The sequence below is a fragment of the Schistosoma haematobium genome, chromosome 1 (genome assembly GCF_000699445.3).
Source record: "Schistosoma haematobium chromosome 1, whole genome shotgun sequence".
Classification (NCBI taxonomy): domain Eukaryota; kingdom Metazoa; phylum Platyhelminthes; class Trematoda; order Strigeidida; family Schistosomatidae; genus Schistosoma; species Schistosoma haematobium.
Window position 1 is genome coordinate 84,254,106 of NC_067196.1, and position 23,081 is coordinate 84,277,186.

A 23,081-nucleotide genomic window follows, 5' to 3' on the forward strand; every position below is an offset into this window, starting at 1 on the left:
GCGTCCTGGATTCCACTGCTAGCCACTATCCATCACTGCTTACAAAATATTATAGATATCCTAAATATTCAAATATTCTACAGGTCTACTGAATACGTTTCACAATATGAACTATTAAAATGATTAAGTTAAAATATTCTTTTTTATTAACGTGTTAATTCTTTAATACTAAATGTATTTCACGTTTCATTAATAAACGGTTAACGATTAGTAACCGGGTATTATTTTATGTACCTTTTTTTAAAAATATTAATTTGAAGAAAGAAAACGAAACGTAAACAAATAAAATTTACTTTTTCATATCTTCTACTCAAATCAATCAATTAAGTATCAATTTGTGAACCATACATTTCTATAATAATAATGTTATCAACTGGGCAAACTAAAACTAAAAAACCTATTTGTCGTTCCAAATCATGGAAGAATGAAAAACATTGTAAACTATTTCATGAACATGATAAAAATAATGATGAGATTGTACAAATATCTAAAAGAACATCAAAATCTGTTACTATATTACCTTATCGATCAAAAAATTCACAATTAAATGATATACAATTTCAATCAAATTTACATTGTATTGATCATATAAAACAAAATTTCCATGATGATCTATATTCATCTGAATCCATGTCACCTAGTTCAACATTAACTTCTATAACACCTATGACATCCCCTTTATATTGTTCAAAATTTCGTAATCATAAATTATTTACATGTGAAAGAATGGAAGGTGAAAATTTATCGTCAACATCATTATCATCGTCGACAACAACAACACCTTCACCTCTACCACCACTACCACCACCACCACCGTTATCGAAATCATATTCATCTAATGGACATTTTTTTACACCAAATCAAATATTATGCAATAATGAACATCTTAATTTATCTGCAAAAAATAATTGTCAAATAGACTCTTCAAATGGTATTATTAGTAATAGTGAACGTACAGGAAATTCATCATTCATCTACAATATTAAATCAATCTTCAGTCGGCTTGTTGACAACTTACGTAACAGAAATAATCTTAGTCTTAGTAACAGTATCAGTAATAGCAATAATAGTGTTAATAATAATAATAGTAATAATAATAATAATAGTAATGGTAATATTCCGAATACAGTTAAAATTAATGCAAACGGTGATAAAATATCAACAGTAAAATTGAATAGATTACAGATATCATGGTTGACAAAATCCACTGCTCAAGAGCAAAATCGTGTCCAACAAGTGTATACACCAACTTCAACCTCCGTTACCGATGATGTTCCTATTGATATTGCTAATGTTAATTGTTCTGATGTACTTGGGAGATATAAAAAATTTAATTCTTATAACAGATCGAAAGAAGATCAAATTCCTGACAGTATAAACATTCATGATCAAAATAATGAATTATGTAATAAACAAAACCTTATCATTGGTAAGTTCGTCCCTTGTTTTTAGTTATATACATGAGTAAATTATATAGTTTTTCCAACTATCCATGTATATGATAAATTCGTTTCTTTTAATTTGGCCTAATTAAACTTAGAGTTTTATGAGATCGAGTATTGTCATTGAATACATTATGTTCACGGATCTATCGACCAGTGTTTGAAGACAGGGAAGACTGCGAACACATGTGAGAATATGATATTAAAATTACAAAGTGTGTGATAATTTATAAACCAAACACCCTATTTATGGCCATAAATGTTCTTGAAAATAATGACAAACTTAAGAAAATGAAGGTTAAATTTTCTAGGCATTGATTACATTGATCACTGGAAAATTACATGTTGTATTAGTCAATCAAATCTTTTATTAAAACAACTAGTTCAGTGATAATATTTTAACTGTGTCACTGGTACGGGAGAATTTAATGAATCGAAGGTACGTAAGCTTTTTGAGTTTACAAATATACAACTGCTTACAAGGAATTCAAAACTTCCTACTCTTCATATCAATAAACATAAGACACTTTATTAAAACTTACTAAAACAACCTAATTAATAAGTCATGAAAACTCAAACTTCCTTTTCATTTGACAGATAAATCACATTACCCTTTAGTTATGATATATATATTACATGTTTACTAAAAGGATGAATTCAATTATTGAGTGAGTAGTATAAAAAGATTTCAGAGTTGATCATGTGATGCTTACTGAGAATAATCAATATAGCTTCACAAAAACATGTTATACATGGAAACTTAAAAAATGTTCATCAACAAAGATGGATAGTGGTTAGCTGTGGAACTCAGGATGCTCGTATCGTCCTATTTAGGACTCGTCAGATAGATGTACCTGCATCTCCGAGACTCAAACCCAATACTGTTCACTTCAAGTGCCATCGCGTTATCCACTTAGCTACTGAGTAGGGTGAACGCGCGTCCTGGATTCCATAATTAGCCGCTATCCATCTTTACTTATAAAACTTGTGACTTCAGGTAATATCAAGGCATTCCGCAGGGGATATACATATGCAAAGAAGTGACTGATCAGTTGCAGTCTTAAAAAAACAATGAAAAGATACAAGTAAAACAACACCATGTGAATTAAAAATGTTCAGTTTTAAAGAAACAAACTGAAACTGTTTAGTTTTCAGATCTTAACATTGACTATTATTAGGTTTGTTATCCAAATATATTGACCTGAGCTGCGTTGCTCTGTTATTGTTCATAACGAACAGATACAGATCAGTTCTGTTGTTCGAGATGGATTCTTTGGTAAAGCAAAATAATAATAAACGTCAATATTCAGTATTCATACACTTCAAAAACGAACAAAAGAAACAAGTTTTAAATATAATATGTTTAAAAAACAAAATACTTATCTATCTAACAATCGTATGCGTACTAGTGACTTGTTTTTAAATGTAATTTTCATTGAGTTACCATGGTTTGTGAAATGAGTCAAGTCATAAGAAAGACGATTGACCAGTTAATCGGATCAAATGTAGTTTGTATGATGCTAATAATTTAACTAAAGTTCAAAATATGAACTCTTTAATTTCTACTCACGGGTATAAGGATGTGATGCTTACCATAATGTACAAAATCTGGATGTATGTTTATCCTTATAAGGTCATAGATGAGTATTTTCTTAATGAGGTTCATTTTGGGACAAAACAATTACCCAGTAACTATACACTTTTGTTATTCCTTTACAAAAAATTATGTCTTAATAGTCATATTTGTTGTGCAATACTGAATAACTACAATACGATTCTAAAACTGGAAGTTAAAATCATTCCATTCATGTAAACATCATGTGATCACACTCAACAAAGCACATAATTTTAGTTCACTGTTAAAGAATTCAAAAGCTTATGCTTACTTAATACTTACTATTATTCAATACTGATCTGAATTAGATCTTGTACAGTACACCATAAGAACTAGTACACTAGTTTCTGATTAATATAAAGGGATAAATAGATTAGATAAATATATACAACAAATTAAGGAACACTAATTTATGTCGGGATGTTTCTTAAAAAGCATTATGTCATTCATTTAACTGTGAATGTTTGAAACTGTGATTCAGCAACTATAAATCCTAAATTGATTTGTGAATATTTATCAGAAATGAAAATTCAATCAATTTTATTTACAAAGGGGTTTTTGTGGATGTGATAGTAATTTAATAGTTGAGATCATGAATCGATTGAGGCTAGAACACCATGAAAAACCTGGAAGCACCAGATGGAACATTTGAAGTTAGACATTAACACCAGTGGATGCTGGTTCAGTGGTCTAGAGGTTAAGCGTTCGTGCACGAGACCAATAGGTCCTGCGTTTAAATCACGTGGGGCATATATATCCACACTACTGTAATGTATAACTAATTAAGTCATTTTATTGCAAATCCTAAAGAAATTACATCATCTGTGCTAGCCACCATGATAGGGCTAATTAAATTAGAAAGTTCTGCTTCATTTTTCTTGAAATAATACTTCAACAAAGAATTGGTGAGTTATGTAATTTCAGGATCAAACTAGTCATTGAATTTGAAACATTTAGTCTGTCTAATTTACGTAGTATAAAGGAAAAAACTAAAGTTACGGCGCAGACATAAATTTTGATTATCATTTTGGGACGATAATGTTTTTCTTATTTTTATATGAAGATGTGTATGGATTAAAGACAATTATCTGAACTAAGAAAAGATGGATAATGTTTAGCAGTGGAATCCAGGTTGCATGTTTCGTCCTATCTGGGACTCGTCAGATGGATGTACCTACATCTTAAAGTTGACGTTCACTCTGAGACTCGAACCCAGTACCATTCGCTTTAATTGCCATCGTGTTATCCACTAGCTACTGATCCCTGATTCTACTGCTTGTCACTATCCATCTTTATTTAAAAAGCTTGTGACTTAAGGCTATATCGAGTTAATCCGCACAGAATGCACATATGCCAATAAGAGACTGATAAACTGCAGTCTTAAATAACAATGGGAAGATACAAGTAAACCAACACCAAGTGAATTTAATTATCTTAATTGTTTATAAAAGTTATTATAAGAATACTTTGAAAGTAAAGTATATTGCTATTGGATATGAAGTTAAATAAGTCTTTAATGGGATGATACGAAGTCGTAACTAATGTTTATCTTGTTACATCACTACATGAGCTATCCGCATAGACTTACTGATGGTCATTGAGAATAATTGAAAATAGGAATATGAATAATATACATAGTAAAGATATACTATAGTAATGAACTAATCAGACTTAGGATATCAACTCATGAATTTTTGTTTGCAATTCAAAATGTAATAACTGATAGCTTGTTCTTTATAAAGACCTAGGTAGAATAGTAATTAGATTTAGTTCTTAAGATGGTTAAAATAGATAAACGTGTCATTACACAGTGAATATAAAGTTAATTAAATGAAGCAACTACTTGTTATGTAGATTGTGCTCATCAAGGATATGTGATGTGAATCAAGACCTAATCAATTATGTTTGTGTATTATATTCTATTTAATAAAGAAAAAATCATCTGTTTATGTTTATTATGTGTTACAGTATTTGTACTGATAACTGAAAAGCATACTGATGTCTTTAAAGACGTGGTTATAATTTTCAGGTTGTCCTTCATACTCATCATTTCATCGACTTTAGAATCACTGACCACAGAAATAATGGTAAACATTAAACTGCTGTCTTTGACTTTATATGGGCTACAAAGTTATAATGATCTGAAATCATAAAGGTAGGAATTTAGCATCGGACCTATATTGATTTAAATAGGGATGAGTCTATCGTGGACATTAGTAGTTATGTTTTTTTATACTTTTCACTTGAAGTTGTCAGTGTAATATCTCTTCACCATATATTGACACAGATTTATTAAACTAAGCATAACACTATATATTATCAATATGACTGCAGTGACTTTACTATGGATTTTTCTACTTGTCAGAATAGTCTTTTAAAACATTTCTAACTGGAACACATTAGGAAAATTGGAGTAAACCTCAATTCTCAAACACTTGTAATAATTCAAATGTTACGTTTGCTGTGACTTATAACGATGCGCTTGTTAAATGTTGAAGTACTGTAAATATTACTCTGATTAAAAACTAAACCATTTTCCAAAATTTGGACAATTTTCTCGCACATGACGATCGTGGTGTTCACACACAATTCGAATTCTGAAGTGCAATTTAAAAATAGCTTAGTAAAATATTCCATTCATTCGTGAAGTTCGACGTATAAATTCAGCTAGGAGCAGAAACAGATTATACTAGTCTGTTTTGAACTTACTAACTAACTAACCTACTTACGTCTGTCATTCCCTGGGAAGGAGCATAGGCCGCCCACAGACATTCTCCATCCAACTCTATCCTGGGCAATCCCTTCCTTCTTTCGATATCTGCTTCCGATTCCCAACGCAATGTGTTTCTTGATCTTCCTCTCTTCCTTTCCTATTTAGGATTCTAAGTTAGAGCTTGATTCGTGATGCAGTTTGATGACTTCCGTAATGTGTATCCTATCCACTTCCAACATCTTTTCCTAATTTCCTCCTCAGCTGGAAGCTGATTTATCCTCTCCAACAGAAGGCTGTTGCTGATGGTATCCGGCCAACGGACACTGAGTATCTTGCGTAGAAAACTTTATAAATACTTGTACATTTTCGTTGATGATTGTGTTAGTTCTCCACGTTTGAGCTCCGTATAGTACAACTGTCTCGACGTTCGTATTGAAGATTCTGACTTTGATTTTGATAGTCTGTTTTAGAAACAACTATAAATTAGAAATAGTCTACGACAAAATTCGAAAACAGTACATATCCGTTGTATATATTTCACTTTAATTGATATTTGAAACATTATAAATTAATAAATCAGGTAGCCGAACGCTTTTAACTGATTCACTAATTAATTCCAGGTTCCCAGAAAGTTCCTGCATCTGAGTTCGAAACCGAATTCATAGATATGAAGTACCAAAAATAATTATAAGTTTATGTGGCTTTGATGTCACAGAAGCTTCTGTTAATATGCCAAAATTAGTAACGAAATTCACTACTATAGCATACAAGCGTTTATCTATAACTCTCTAGACAGTAGCTGTTAAACATTGAGTAGACGGAACATTTCCATGCTTGCCTATGCTTCTGAAGTCGTTCTAATGGAAGTTTATGAATGTTCTCAATATAAACAGTAAAACTTTATGGTTTAATTTTTTTTAAAAATACATTACTGATATCTTTACCTTTTGTTTACTGTATTGAATTAAGTGAAGTGTAAATTATGTCAAATAAGTAGGACAGAATATTCCATTTACAAAATATACTGGTATTATTTCTAGAAACTAGGTTATATTCTCTATAATAATTCTATTATGTATATACTTAAATTAATTCATTTGTTGTTTTAAACTTTAACATAGTTTCCTTTTCATAAACACAGATCAACTATGAAAATAGTGCAGAAAATTTGTAGTTCATGTGGATGATTTTGGTGAAGTTTTGTTCTTTGAGCTGGATGGTTTGATTGGGGAGCTTTCATCGTTCTTCTGAACGATATCATCAGCACAAACTTCGACCTGAAGTTCGGAAGAACGATGAAAGCTCCAAACTATCCATCTCAGAGAACGAAACTCCGCCAAAAATTATGACAATAATTAAAATGAATTAGTTTAGGGATTATAGATATTGTTCATTCTCTTTTTGCTTGAGAGATGCACCTCAGTGAGTTCTACATTGTTTGATTTTTGAGATTTAAAAGATTATCGGATCAATGTCATATGAGATTTAACTTATTATATTTCTTACCATCATTAATTTATCTTACAAAAAAGATAAACATAATGTCTTAATCTTTATTCTGAATGTTGACCATAATGAAACGCAAGGGATAATTTTTTAGTAAATGTACAGATAATCAATAAATAACCTTCAGTGAATACGCAATAATTGAGTGCCTAGAGAAATAAAGTATAACAATATATCAGTAAATTTATACATACTAAAATAATCGTTTAAAGATCCCCCATTATATTAAAAGACTATCATTTGAATTTCACTGGTTGAAATCATGAGTCAATTGAAGCTAAACCACCATGGAAAACCTGCGAGCACTAAACGGCCGTCTCGTCCTAGTATGGGATTCCTCAGCAGTGCGCACCCACGATCCCGCCCCCTCGCGAGATTCCAACACAGGACCTATCAGTCTCGCGCGAAAACGCTTAACCATTAGACCACTGAGCCAGCCGGCATCCAACGGTGTTAATGTCTAACTTCAACCAATCCACGAAGTTGCGCTATCGTACACCATTGTTTTCAGTGAGTTGATATCTCACAACAGACCTGGTTGAACTCCACTGGTCACTGCTTTCTACTAGAACAAATAAAGTATTCATTGATGAACATTATGAAAAAGATCAAAAATTAGTCAATTATTATTACTTGAAAATATTTAATCTTTAATTCTGATTGTCAGTCGGTCAGTCAGTCAGCTACAGCAGCTAACAATAAGTGACTAATCAAAATATGATATTGTATTATTACGCGAATAAAATTATGTTTCCATATTAATTTTACATTAATCAAAACGGTAATGAGAACTTATAAACAACTTGTTCACATAGGTGACTTGAATAACTCCATTATGATTTAATTGTTATCCACAACTTTTGATTAAGCTTAAAAACATTTATAACTTTACACTGTGGAGTAACTTCAATCAAAGAGCGATTGGAAAACAAAAGATACTCAAAGCCTGCTTTATCCTAGTATGGACATGTTCGGTAAAATTCATCCGTGGCCCGACCAGGAACTGAACGCAAGTAGTTTATGCCTAGCAGTGAGCACTCAATATTCAAACCATTCAGTTGGCTAATAAATGTTTACATCTCTAACATTGTTCAATCAAGGATTTCTTACAATTGTCAATACATATAATATCAGTTCCAGGAAAATGTTGGAAACTATATTGTATTCATAAGTTTGTAAGTGTCATTACCAAGATTTGATTTGATAATTTCAAATAGATTGAGCCTTGAGTAGATCGTTATAAATAAAGAAATGTATTTGTACCATTTCAATGAGTCAAAAAATTAAGTTCACTTCTACTTGATGTCCGAGTTGATGATATCGATCAGAAGAACAATAAAAGTTCCATGACCAAACTATTTAGCTCACAGAACAAAACTCCATCAAAAAATAGTTAAAATTTAAGGCAAAGATAAGGAAGAGATTTAATTATTTTGTAAAAAAAAAAACAGTTCCAGCATTGTTTCATAGGTAGCTAGTGCTTTCGATGTTTTAAGGATGTGAATATGAAGAAAGCAACTAAATGTTCAAGGACAGAAATCTTAACCGCTTCGCTGTTCCCATTCTACAGTTGCATTACAATAAAAGTCTTGAAAGAAATTCTACTAGTTCTAATAAACCTATGTCATTGCCATACTCTACTTAATTGCTTTAAGCTGAAATGATTTAAGCGAACAATTTAAATCAATCAAATCATATTATACTGTTCCTTTTGTTTTATTCCGAACAAACCTATTAATGAATTTCTTGGTGTATAGTTAGTTCTACTTTTAATTGTTTTAGTAGTACATTTCTATCACATCATTTTAATATTTTCATATTATACTGATGACCTTGAGACTTATCAACCAACGAAGAAACACTATTTTGTTATTAAAAAAACCAAAAGAACAATAAAATTACAATGCAGTAATGATTTCCAAACGATCAATTAACCTTTACACGTTAAATTACTTACCATGGTAAGGGAAAATGGCTAGGTTTACATATAAGGAATTAAGTTATTGTTGTGAACTAGAGTTATAATGTGTTGGGATATTCAGAGAAATATCCCAATAATTATCCTGTTAAGTCTAATGCTATCCTTGGACTTGAAATAGCGTCATTTTCCTGTTGGCTAAATATTGTACAATTGTTATCTGCTATTTTATGGTCCGTTGTGGTCTGCTTGATTGGTATATAAACAGAGTATGTTTGAAATATAATGATTCATATCGCAGAGGTTGAGACTTGTGTTCTGGACTTATCTGGCTGGGCTAGGAGGAAAGTAGGGCCAGTTAGAAGTCTAGACTGCTCGCACGTGTTTTCGCGTCATTGGTTCGATCGATAAGTCACTGCTCCATAATCAGTGGTCACAAGTTATAACATAATGATACATTGTTTTCGTCATCAAATGGCATCATCCATAGCATAGTGATGATTTGTAACTCGTTCTTTAACAGGCTTAAGGAATTTAGTGTTGATATTTAGAGTCCGAAGTCATAGAGGAAAAATAATATCTACCTACGCTGACACCTTTGATTATGCACTGAAAACATAAAGTACCTTAGCCCACAATTTGTATCAGGAGCAATTATCTCATGTATTTTAGTTTGAGCACCACGTTACAATTACAGTGTAGTTGCGTCGTAGATATTTGTTGTATTTATTTGAAGTATTTTAAAAGCAAATATTACCGATTTTCATTTAGGTAATGGCGACATGAAAGCTATCTTTCTATGTACAAAAAACCATGAGGCGCTATCTTAATTTTAAGTGATTTACTCGAGGTTGTCAGCGTGATATATCTTTACTAACTTACGCCTGTTAATCCTAATGGAGCAAAGGCATCCTAGATGTCCACTGTATCCCGTGCTTCCCTTCAGATGTTGACGTCTTCATGATCCAGTCGATCACCAGGAGAAAGGAAAAGGGTGAGAGTAAGCAACCTTACCTGCACCGTAGCGTTTTTTCAGAGAGTTAGTTCTCTACCGGATGAGTGCGCCAACCCTATCCCCAACCTCCCTCCTTTATCCGGGCTTAGGACCGGTAGTAGCCCACGGAGGGACTCCAGGCGGAGTAACATATCTTTACCATATACAAATTAAATGTTTCACTGTTTTAAACTTCAAAGTAGCTTGAACCAATTCCGAAGAGAGAATCATCGATACATTATTTCATCCTGTTGTTGAGGTTTTTACATGCACAAATTAACTTTTAGTTTCGATGCATATTGTCGTGAAATGGGTCTTCTAGTGACGTTATACAAGTGAGTTTAAAATAACCTCGACAAATCTAAAACTACATTTACCCTATCACAATGTAGTTATCATAAGTGGAAAGTTTGTAAAGAAAAGACAATAGGATTACCAAGGGTTCAGAGATTTTACACCATAAATCAATCGAACAAATATCTAAGCCGGTTTTTCTATACGCAAATTGGAAAAAAAATCTTCTTGAAGCTTCACGAAGAGAAACAAGAGTCCCTCTACTGTCCATGGAGAATGTTCAAGTTTAGAATTAGATAAGTAACGTTATGTCTTGTGAATTGAGTTTAGATTGGTTATAAATAAGTGTTTGGCGAAAAGGTTGATTGAGTTGTTTGATACATTCGATTTAGGCAAAATTGAGCATATGATATCTTAAATACTATCATTTCTACTGTACGATGATAAAATTTCTGCTTTCCTTATAATTTTAAGTATTCTGATCACTATACAGAGGTAGCACTTCTGACCGCCCCCAAATGCCCTGGTATGGCCGAGAGTGGAGTGAACTCGCACTCCCTCTCGAAATGCTCTCACACGGCCACGCGTATACAGCCTCTGCCAGGGAAGTTCTACTCACTGCATTATCGTGGAGCGGGGTGTTGTTTACGAAATCGGGAGAACGAAAAGCGGATGTCCGGCGCTCTAACCGGGTTGGTGGACATAGAGAGTGCACCTAAGGGAGTTGGGCTCCAGTATCCTGAGGGAACAAATGGCGTATGAAGCAATCGTTGGTCACCGGCTACCATGAGACTGCATCTCCTTACGTTGTTCCACTGCCTTGTGGATCAGACCTTCAGGTTGAAGGCTCCAGGTGTGGAACCCTAAGATAACCACCTGCTTCGGTTTGGGCACGCGGGCAGTATCACAGCCCTCACATAAATCGAATGATTTATGTGGCGTATATCTATTCGGTGCCTCCTTGTACCAATGTTTATGGGTTTAAAAAAATAAAAGCTCTTCTGACCATTCTACATGATATTCAATAAAAAAATCAATCATTTTTGAATTTTGCTCAAAAACTCCAAGGTCGTTTGTACAGTTCTGCTTGCCTGTGATTTTCACATGTACTCTCTTTTTTCTTTTCTCTATAGATAATGTAAATAAATTAAATAAATCTGAACCTTCTACACAAACCCAATATACAAATACAACTAAAGATGTAATTCAATCTAAAGAGAACAAGCCAGGACAACTATATAGTATATCATGTTTTACAAATCAGTCTAATTGTTTTGGTCATATTCATGAATTGAATCAATCAGAAATCTATCATAACAATAATCAACTTTATTCATGTAATTCAATGTGTAAACATGATCATAATCATTCTAATAATGAAACTAGTTTATTAACAGATAGTTCATCTAATTTCAATCAATTGAAGTCTAATATGAAGATCAACAATAAACTACCTTATAGAAATAGTAATACATTTCATATAAAATCATCAAATATTGATCATCCAAATAAATTAAAACATACTATTTATTCTCATCATCATCATCATTATGTTAAACATTGTCCATCATCATCATTAACTCCACATTCTATACCAGTTCATCGAATGATTCATTCAACTCCACCATTTACATTGAAACATTTATCAACTATACGTAATATGTATGAACAAAATGAATATTCTACAAAAATTGATAATAGAAATTATATAATTAATAATAATAATAATGAATTATCTAATAATGAAGATCAATCTGAATCAGAATTATCATCATCATCATCATCATCATCATCATCATCATCAGCATCTCAATTATCATCATTTGATCGTCCACGTTTTTATAGTAGTAATATGATTTTATTAAAACCACCAAATCATCATTCATATATGAAATTCAAATATATTACAGAACAAATTCTTTTAGCTAAATCAATATTTGATGAAAATCAATCTAAAAAAAGATCAAATTCTTGGTCAGTTCATCGTGGTTTTAATCTAAACTCTTGTAAGATTAATGAACATTTATTTAAAATGAATTACTACTTTAATATGATATATATATATATATATATATATATATATATATATATATATATATATATATATATATATAGTAGTCAGATGTCGTTTATGCAAGAATTGAAAACGTGGTGATCAGTGTTACGGGTTATCAAGTATTTTCAACAGTTGAGATCATGAGTAAATTGAAATTATATTCATGATCTCAACTGTTGAAATTACTACAATCTCAACAAAACCCCTTCTGACACTAATCAACATATGCTCACTAGTGACCGGCTTCAACAGGTATACCCTGGAGTCCTAGTAAGCAGCAGTGACCAGTGGAGTTCAGCCAGGTCTGTTGTGAGATAGTAACTCACTGATGACAATGGTGGATGGGTTATTCAGATTCGGATTTGTGTAGTAAGGACAGAAGGCCTACGGCCTATGTTATTCCTTTTCTAGTATGCTTCTGTGAGTGTCCAGTTTTCTCTTGAAAGAGTCAATTGAAGGTGCGGACACCACTGCTTCAGGCAGGAGGTTCCAAGTATTGATGACTCGGTGTGAAAACCTGTATGCCACGGGTATTTTGTTCGTTCTTGGCTTTTCTACTCGCCTGCTATGTCCTCTGAGGTGTCCCGATCTAGTGGGAAGAAAGAGAGAGAATAAGTTAGGTCCGAAATCATTTCTCAGTATTCTGTACATCAATATTAGATCTCCCCTTAGTCTGCGATAGGACAGAGTAAAGAGGTTCAGTTTTTCAAGCCGCTCTTTATATGATAAACCCCGGAGTTCCGGAATTGCACGGGTAGCTGCCCTCTGTACCTTTTCTATTATGTCTGAGTCACCTTTTAAACAGGGGCTTGCAGCCTGAACACAGTTCTCTAACTTAGTTCTCACTAAGGATGTGTATACTGTGGTGAACATGGTAGTATCTAACTTAGTGAATGTCCGTTTTCAAGCCCAGAAGGTTCGAAACCCTCCAGCTGTGACCTCCCGGCAATGGGCCGTTGTCTTAAGATCATGACTCACTGTCACCCCTAGATCCTTATGGGACCAGAACACATGTAATGACACATTCCCTATGTTGTACGTATTAACCTTTGAATCCCCCAAGTGCATGTAGACACACTTTTCCGCGTTGATAGGCATCAGCCACTTATTTATGTCTTTCTGAAGAGTAAATGCGTCTTTGTCTACAGTTATTACTCGCCAAATTTTTACATCGTCAGCGTATAATAACCTTGGAGACTGTACGATACTTGTAAGATCATTAACGTACATTATAAAAAGTAAAGGACCTAGGACGGAACCTTGGGGTACTCCACTAAGTACTGATGGATTGTTTGAAGTTAGACAATTACACCGTTGGATGCCGGCCGGCTCATGGTTCTAATGGCTGTGTTTGCGCGTGAGACTGATAGGTCCTGGGTCGGAATCTCTTGGGGGTGGGATCGTTGATGCGCATCGCTGAGGAGTCCCACAGTGGGAGGAAACGGCCGTCCAGTGCTTGCAGGTTTCCCATGATGGTCTAGCTTCAGTTGACTCATGATCTCAACTGTTGAAATTACTACAATCTCCACAAAACCGCTTGTGATACTAATAAGCATTTCACAGAATGCATATGTTTCTATTCAACCTAATTATGAATCCGGAACAGTTCTTTGATAACAATCAGAGAAATTATTTTTCTCGCTGTCGGAAACAAAACTCCATGGAAAAAAATCAATTCATATTATCCATAACTTTTATGAAGGATATTATAACTGAGTTACTCTAGACATAGTTTGCCTTCTGATATATACTGGAGCAATAAAAAATCCAGTACGTTTTGGGAACATAGCATCATAATATCCTACACTATTCATTTGTAGAACATTACCGTTCTAATCAGATATTTTAAATTCCCGCCGTTGTATTCCAAATGGTATCCTCTTTAGGTACACATGGATTGTTTTAAGCATAGGAAATCATCAGCACGTTTCCTCCCTTGTGGATATTGTCAGTTAGATTTTGCTCCATTTCTATACTAATGCTCAAAATCAGATTCGAACCCACTAGTTATTGTTTTGAAAGGTCAGGGAGGGAGTCTAAAATGTTCGGATAAACCACAGTGACTTAAAATGATCTCCACAGTGTGAAGTCATTTTTAGACAATCAGAGGACATTCTATAAAGTGACCATTTTCTAGTAGAAAAAATAATACAAAATTATAAAGAGATTCGAAAATTTTGTAGAGTTAATAGACATCCCTGAGATCCTAAGTCAAAAAACCTACAGTGTAAATAAGTAATAAAACAGTTAAGAAGAATTCCTTTATCAGTCGTAATCATACTGTCTTAACTGTCTTTGCATAGACTAATCATAACCTCTAATTAGCTTCATATGCTTACTACAGTCTTATCACATGGACTCGAATTGCAGATTATTTCGATACCTGATTGACTTGTCTTTATACTTCTGTCCAATTGTCTCAACGTTTTTTCACTAAACTACTGATTCAGGTAAGTCACTAACTAGCTCAGTTGGCAATAAGTTATGTGTAAGGGTTCGTAATTTCTTGCTATTAATCTCAGGGACTTCAACAGAACAGTCTCTGTTGGTAAATATTCATTTTACTGCTAACCACAATCCAAAGAAACTGACAAATAAATGAAGATATCAAAGAAATTCTTTCAGAAAGCATATACCTCGATAAGAACTGATCAATTACAGTCATTATTATTATCGGTTTAAACATAAGAATCCTTGCATAAGAACGACTCAGTCTTTTTGTTTTAAAAATCAAGTTTTTATTTGTGATAAAGACTATTTAAAATGGTTCCAAAGAAGACTGAAATGTATACAGTCGGTTGTTTTCTTCTCAAAACTTGTTTTTTCCAGACAAATGTGAAAGATCGAATAATCTGGAAAGTGAAGATGAGTTTAGCACAGACGGAACTGGAAGGTAGCTACTTGCCTTTAATATTTTTAGTGCTATTTTTATTTTAATATATAAGGGATAAGTAATGAGTAACTTTTCATCAGATTTTGACGTATATGTATGATAACTTAAAATGTATATGATTTCTATCACCGTTGAAGATAGATTTTTAGACAAGTGTTAATTTTCACAAAACGTCTATGGCTACATGTCAACAGACTGTAACTGACTACCATTAAATTTAATACACTACCATGTTCAATCACTTTGATTATTGGTCATAGATCAACATCATCAACAGAACAAATTCATTTTGTATTGTTTGTTTGAATCTTCCGATTAATGTTTAGGGATGCGATTGATGAGTCCCAAATATGACGAAACATGCGTCTTGGATTCCACTGCAAGCTATCATCCATCTTTGCTTAAAAAAATACCCAAATCTTTACTTGATCATACCTTCTGACATAACGTCTCTGACTGTGAAGCCGGGTGACACGGGATCGAATCCGTCTGGGAGCATCTGTTCCCCCAAGATTACAGATACACCTTGCTGACGAGTGCCAAGTAGGATGAAACCTAGGTTCAGAGTTTCCTGTTGACTACCTCCAACCATCATCTCATCTCAGGACATGACCCAGAGTGGATTTTAAAAAAAGAATGTAAAACAGTCATCGGTTCAATACAGAATTACCTAATCAACTCTGAACACGACGCTCCTAAGAGTGTCTTCCGTCAAAATTATCTATAAAATCAAAGGAACTAGATAGAAAGGAGGTTGAATCAAAAATATGTGCACTGCTGAGGAGTTAGTAATCTGCTAATTCAATCCCATATTCAGTGTGAAAAATCGATACATCCAACCTTTTATCCTTCTTTGGCCCTAATTCTCTTCTGTAGGATGTGTTGGGTTTTTTTGTTGTTTTGAATTTGTGTTTTGTAACATTGAACTGTAATCTTAAAGAGAGCAAGAACAAAGATTGCTCTCTTTAAGATAATAAAGGGAACTATGTGTATGAACTGTAACTGGTTATTATTATCCCTCAATAGTTTTTCATGATTATTATTCAGTTATTATTATGACCTTTAAGTTTTTCGTTTTATTTCTTCATATCTGTCAAGTGGACAATTATCTTTCATAATTTTGACCCATAAATTATTTTCATCCTTCTATTTTGATCTAACATCCTGACTATTACGTAACCTCATTTGATAATTAGAATCTCGAATCTGTTTATGATGAAATCTTTCCTTCCATTCTATCGGCATTTACCATATAACTATAAATATAAATGTACAGATTAAGTAAATGATGTAGTTTAAAAGAAAATTTTCTTCTCTGAATTGTCTTAATCTTCATAAAATATTCAATAAATTCTTTATAAGGAAGAGTATTTGTAGTGAGCTTTGGTAGGTCTTGGGGTTTTAGGGTACAGAGATCTGAGATGCCATACACTATAATGAAACAGTCATTTAGTGCTTCCTAACTGTGTAGTGAACGAGAACTTAGGTGAAGAAGATCAATTCAATGCTTGGTAAAATACTACATAATGTCCTGGTGAAATATGAAAACCATACATTAAGTACTTCATTTGCAAATCCTCCATCAATTGTCTCTTGCACACTTCATCGTCCCTTCATTCGTGTTGTTATTGCAATTACGATCTGTTTACATTTTTGTTCTCTTCAATTCGATCTTCTCAACCTTCTGTTGCTAGACATTCCACTTCTGATTGGTGCTACATACTACTAACGTCAAACACAGTAGTTTGGTTTACAGTATTAAAGCACTTGTTTCATTTTAATGACCATTTTTTATTGAATACCATTCCAATTAAGTGTGTACAGAAGGGAATTATACATTTAATGGTCAACATTTAACTTCAAATAAGTAGAAGAATATTTTTGATGGAATAGCCCTATGGAGATTATTTTATTCTGTTGGTGATACTTATCTGAAACTGGTCTCATTTCGGGTACCATTAAAAGTCAGAAAGTGCTGAATAGAAATGAAACTGTTTAATAGTATATACTCAAGACCCTGCTTATTACAGGATTGAGGAGCTTCTGTTTGCCAGGCAACTTCCCTTTAGGGGTTTAATACATAAACAAAAATTGTATTCAATTGTTTTTCGTTCAAAATGATACTCCATTTAAGATCAACCCATGCTGAATATAATTTACATACTGTGTTTTGAAACCAAAATTGACGAGAGTATTGAATTTCTCTTTTCCTCTATTATTAGACCATCGGAATGTGAATTCAATATCCCATTTCATGATATAAAATTACTTAGATGTTTACAAAAAGGTGAACGTAAAGCAATTTATAAGTAAGTCATATATTGCATTCTTTCGAAAATGTAATGCACGCGTTTTATTATTCGGATAGTGTCTCACTTTTTATTCGTTAAGTTTTAAATTGCTCATGAGATTTTATTTTTTTATGTTCTGATTAATGCTAATTTCTTGGGTAAAACAATTTGATAATCACTCCGTCTGTAGCTCTTCTAGATTTACTGCCGATCCCAAGCCCGAGTAAAGAAGGATGTTTGGGCAAGGGATTAGCGACTCCATCCCATAGAAAACCAACTCGCTAAAAAAAACTCTAAAAAAGCTATATAAATGATACTTAAGTTGGCAATAATCAATAGAATGAACCTGAGATCTGATGTTTTACACTCCTGGAACGAATAACGACGTTAATGTTCACAAACTTGGAAGCTAATGTACTAATGATAAGTCATAAATTTCTCTTTTTAAAATACAATATTTTGGTAGTGTTGTGTGCTCTGATCTACAATGGTTTAATTCCTGAGCTTTCATTGTCGTTCAGGTCAACCTTTTCAGTACCTACTATGCGTTGATGTTGTCCAGAAAGACGGTGAAAGTTTAGGAGTCAAACCATGTAACTCAGAGCATATAACACTACCAAAATATTTCATCTTCAAAAAAAGAAATTTCTGACCTACTACTAATATGACGTTTTTCAAGTGTCTTAATTTAGTACTAATTAAGGTAATTCTCAATGATATATATGTTCAGAAGATGTATCTGAATGAGCATATTTTGTTCATTCGCTTGAGTTTGACTAGTTATTGGTTGACTGCATTCGTTAGAAAACTGAACTTGTAAGAGGTCTATTTGAGTCTTATGTAACTAAGCTCCGAGTAGCAGAAATCCTATAGGCTTTTATTTGTGTTGACGTGACCCAAAGTTTGTTATTTAGGCAAAGTAGTTCAAATGTTTAAAATTTCGTGAAGCACTCTCTGAAAATTGAGTAAGTTGGTCTTTGTATTAAATTTAATTTAAAGTCTGTATATTCATTTAAAAAGGGGAACAGGGAAACCAATAGACTGGAAAGAACGTATATATATATCCATGCAAGCGGAAGGAGATAAACGATATCGCATAATTTCCATGATATTACTTCTAAAAGTAAACCATTTCCTAAGTTTCGTTTAAAAGGCTTTGTGTAGACTGGTTTAATTTTTCGGCTGTATTCTTAACAGGCTGATCTCAGTTAAGGTACTTGTATTCAAAGTTGTAATTGTACTGTTGGACCTCAGCCCTTTAGTTCTAATACTGAAGCACTTATTTCTAGATGCGAATTTTCTAGATTCGATCCTTGTTGAGGTCATGAACAGACTCTGATGAAGGTTTCTTTATTAGAATAATATACCCAACCAGTTGTTCTTTGGTTTACAAAGGTTTCTTAACTGAGATTAGTCTGTGATGAATACAACCCAGAAATCTAAAATCCCTTGCTTTTGCGATCAAATGTATAACAGGCTTAAATGTTGTTTTATTACTGATATTTGGTAATATACAGTGTAAAAGGTTATGGTACTGAATTCATTGTTTCAGGTTGGGAAAATGTATTTCGCTTTAGATATACTATACCTTACTACAATCTACTCTAGTTTCAGCCTCATTTTTTAAGCACAAATAAACTGATTTTAAACCTGATATGAGCCTATAATAACTAAAACTGATAAGGAACTACTTATGTCTTCTAATAAATTATCATTATATATATATATATATATATATATATATATATATATATATATATATATATATATATATATATTGATTCGAAATCAATACGTGATTTCCAATCCCCAACATCTATTACCTTCCAAGGATTATTATCATCTTTCTCATAAGAAAGATAGTAATCGATAAATGTTAGGCATCAGTAATCCGTTTTTTTAAATGGTCTGCACTGTTCAATATACTGATATCATTAACCACACCTTAAAACCTCGTAAGTAAATCCTACTTATCTACGCACTACAGAATTTTTAAAAAGAAATAACTTATATACAGTTTAGAAAATAGGTGTATGATCTAATTCAGATAAACTACATTTGGTGGAAAAATAAAATCCCATTTATGAATTGAATATACTATTGAATATATAAAAAATTTACTGAAGAAAATGAGATAAAATAGAAGAGTGAAAAATGAAGGGATAAATAGTAGAAACACTGATCGATAAAATATAAAGATTAAATAGCTAAACTACCATTCAATGCATCCTGGTTTTCTATAGTGATCTAACTTCAATTGACTGATGAATTCAACTATTAAATTACTACAATATCTATAAAACTTCTCTCTGATTATAATCATCATATGCTCAATAGTGACGGTCTCTAAGAAGTATTTCCTGGAATTCTAGTGAGAAACAGTGATCAGTGGAGTTCAACCAGGTCTGTTATGAGATAGTAACTCACTGATGACAATGGTGGACAATGGTGCAACTTTGTGGATTAGTTGAAGTTAGACATTAACACTACTGGATGCCGGCTGGCTCATTGGTCTAGATGTTAGGTGCTCGCGTATAAGACTGATAGGTCCTGAGTTCGAATCTCGCGAGGTAGGACCGTGGATACACACTGCAGAGGAGTCATACAATAAGATGAAACGGCCATCCAGTGCTTTCCGGTTTTCCATGAAACTGAATTTTCGTGTAAAACAGGAAATAATTTTTTTTAAAAACTTGATCACTTTCAAGCATCAGAAAATAAAAGCTGATCATCAGTAATATATAGGTGTGTTATTTTCTTAGAAAATGACTTGAAGATAGATTAAGTTTACATTTTGATGGAGTTTTGTTCTCTGAGCTGGACGGTTTGCTTGTGGAGCTTTCATCGTTCGTCTGAACGACATCATCAGCACAAACTTCAGATAGCAGTGAAGTGTTCGAATTTCTCCATATGAGTTTCACAGCTTGTTCTGTACACCTCGACGTTGACTGGTTCTTATTGACCTTAAATTTGTCATTGTTTACTTCTTTGTTTTGGTTATGTCTCCCATTGGTTTGATTTTTGCTCCTATATTTGTGCATGATTTTCCTGATTGGTTGGTAAATTGGATTGATTTCAATATGCTTGTCGATTGCTGATTGACCTGAGTGCCAGGCTTCTAAAAATTCTCTGGTGTTTTTGGAGTTTCCTCTGTCTAAGATTTCCACATTTCTCCGATCGAATGAGTGTCCGCAGTTGTCCACGTGTATTGATATAAGTGAAGAGATATCATGGCGTTTGACTGCTAATTGATGTTCGTGTAGGCGAAGGTGAAGGGGGCGTCCGCTTTGTCCGATGTAGTGTTTCTCGCAATTGGCACAATTTATTTTGTAGATGATGTTTCATTTGTCTTCCTTTGTTATTTCATCCTTTGGTTTGCATAGGATTGATTGTAGTGATTTTGTCGGTTTGTGTGCCACACCTATCCCGAATGTTTTCAGCAGTCTCGCAGAGGTTTCTGATATTCCTTGTATGTATGGTCGAGCTATCCTTTTGTTGATTTCTGTGCTTGACTTAGGTTCTGATGCTGCGTGCGGTTGGTATTTTTTGATGAAGATGATTGGGTAGCCGTTCTTTTGAAATATGTCCTTCAGGTATTTCTCTTCATTTTTTCGTGCTGCTAGTGTGCTGCAATGTGTCCTCGCCCTCTTGAACAAAGTGTGTACGCAGTTGATTTTGTGAGCTCTTGGGTTGTTGTTATTGTAGTTTAGAATTTGATCTGTATGGGTCGGTTTCTCATACACTTGAATTTTCAGTTTTTCTGTGTCGGTCCTAGTGATTAATATATCCAAGAATAATAGTTTGTTGTTTGACTCCTTTTTCATAGCGGTTATGTTGTTCAGAAGAACGATGAAAGCTCCACGACCAAACCATCCAGCTCAGAGAACAAAAATCCATCAAAATCATCCACCTGAGCTACAAATCTCCAACATCCCAAGTATACATTTTATTTTAACTCTAACATTCAAATACTACTTAGATGGAGTTTTATTCTCTGGTAGAAGTTTATATTATTAATGTTGTGTAGGAGCACAATGAAATCTCCATAACCAAACCATCCAGCTTACAGAACAAAACTCTACCCAAATCATCTATATTTTCCACCTTCTCATAATTTAACTACCGTGTTTTACGGTTATGGTTTTGAATGCATCAATAATAAATGAAGACAACCCAATTAATATTATTGTATGTAATTAGGTAAGAGTTTTTAAACAATATCACTCAACTATATCATATTGGAATAGCGTAAACAGAATATTAATAAATTATTCCATGTACTTTTAAGATCGACATTATCAACACTGTATATAATGAGTTATTCAAATTAGTTACTAAGATGAATAAAAGAAGTGACTAACACTTTCAAACAGATTCTTATCATCATGGTGTAATTCAATTCTGCTTGCTTGAATATATGTGCATGAACATAATATGAATATACAACTGAAGAACCCGATGATAAATTTAGCGAAAACAATCATTCACTCTAATACACTCTGTATATATGAAAAAAAAAAACGAGATAAAGTTAGTGTAGGATAATATGGGAATATAAGAAACAATAAAAACCAGTGAAGAATTCGGTCATACAATGTACTTTAAGAACATGAATGAACATGTAAGAGGTATACATATTCCTTAAATGATCACTGAAATCATTAGTTTTCTACAAATATAAGGTGAATGTTAACCATTCAGTAAATATAATTTAGTATACATTTGTTTATATTCATGATTAGTACAATATCTAAATACTATAAATAAGTTGATTAGTAAATCAGTATACAATAGTTGATGAAACGATCTAGAAATATTGACATTCTTTTATTATTATTTTTTTCGTCAGAGGCCAATGGCATGGTGATGTTGATGTGCATATTTTTGAAGATTTAAGTCGTACAGAAAGAAAACGATTTTGGCAAGATATTACACGACTTATGATGACTAGACATGAAAATATTGCTTTATTTATGGGTGTCTGTGTTAATCCGCCTAATTTTGCCATTGTAACTAGGTGAGTTTCAATGATTAAGTGAAATTATTTAACGAAGTAATACATTCTATTCATATATGATTATACTTTCAAAGTATAATTAATTTATTCTGTAATTAGAAATATGTTGAAAGTGAAAGGTCCTATAGATTTAAACAATGCAATACCTCAACATCAAATCAATATTGATAATTACTGTCGAATTCTTAAAATTAAAAAAAAAGATAATTAACAGCTGTAAAAGTTTCATTTAGACTACTGAATTAACGTATACTACTTTATACTTTCAATATCAGTCAACTTATATGAAAGTACAACAAGGAAAACCATATGGTTACAAACTGATTCATATATGTTTAAGCA

The 23,081-nt window shown here is 33.0% G+C and overlaps 1 protein-coding gene across 1 annotated transcript; it reads left to right on the plus strand.

Moving 5' to 3' along the window:
* The first annotated feature begins 276 nt into the window (after window positions 1-276).
* Window positions 277-22,769, plus strand: MS3_00002309 (uncharacterized protein). The gene is made up of 5 exons (XM_051209889.1): window positions 277-1,429; window positions 11,616-12,488; window positions 15,368-15,431; window positions 17,654-17,740; window positions 22,572-22,769. Exons 1-5 carry the CDS (start codon window positions 364-366, stop codon window positions 22,741-22,743), a joined length of 2,262 nt encoding a protein of 753 aa, XP_051075361.1. The 5' UTR covers window positions 277-363; the 3' UTR covers window positions 22,744-22,769.
* The last annotated feature ends 312 nt before the right edge of the window (window positions 22,770-23,081 follow it).

Bases quoted from the DNA above. Each gene is read 5' to 3' on its own strand.
- MS3_00002309 (XM_051209889.1), top strand. From the start codon at position 364: ATGTTATCAACTGGGCAAACTAAAACTAAAAAACCTATTTGTCGTTCC. The intron at 1,430-11,615 runs GTAAGTTCGTCC...TTTTCTCTATAG, and splicing joins TAAACAAAACCTTATCATTG to ATAATGTAAATAAATTAAAT. The intron at 17,741-22,571 runs GTAAGTCATATA...TTTTTTCGTCAG, and splicing joins GAACGTAAAGCAATTTATAA to AGGCCAATGGCATGGTGATG.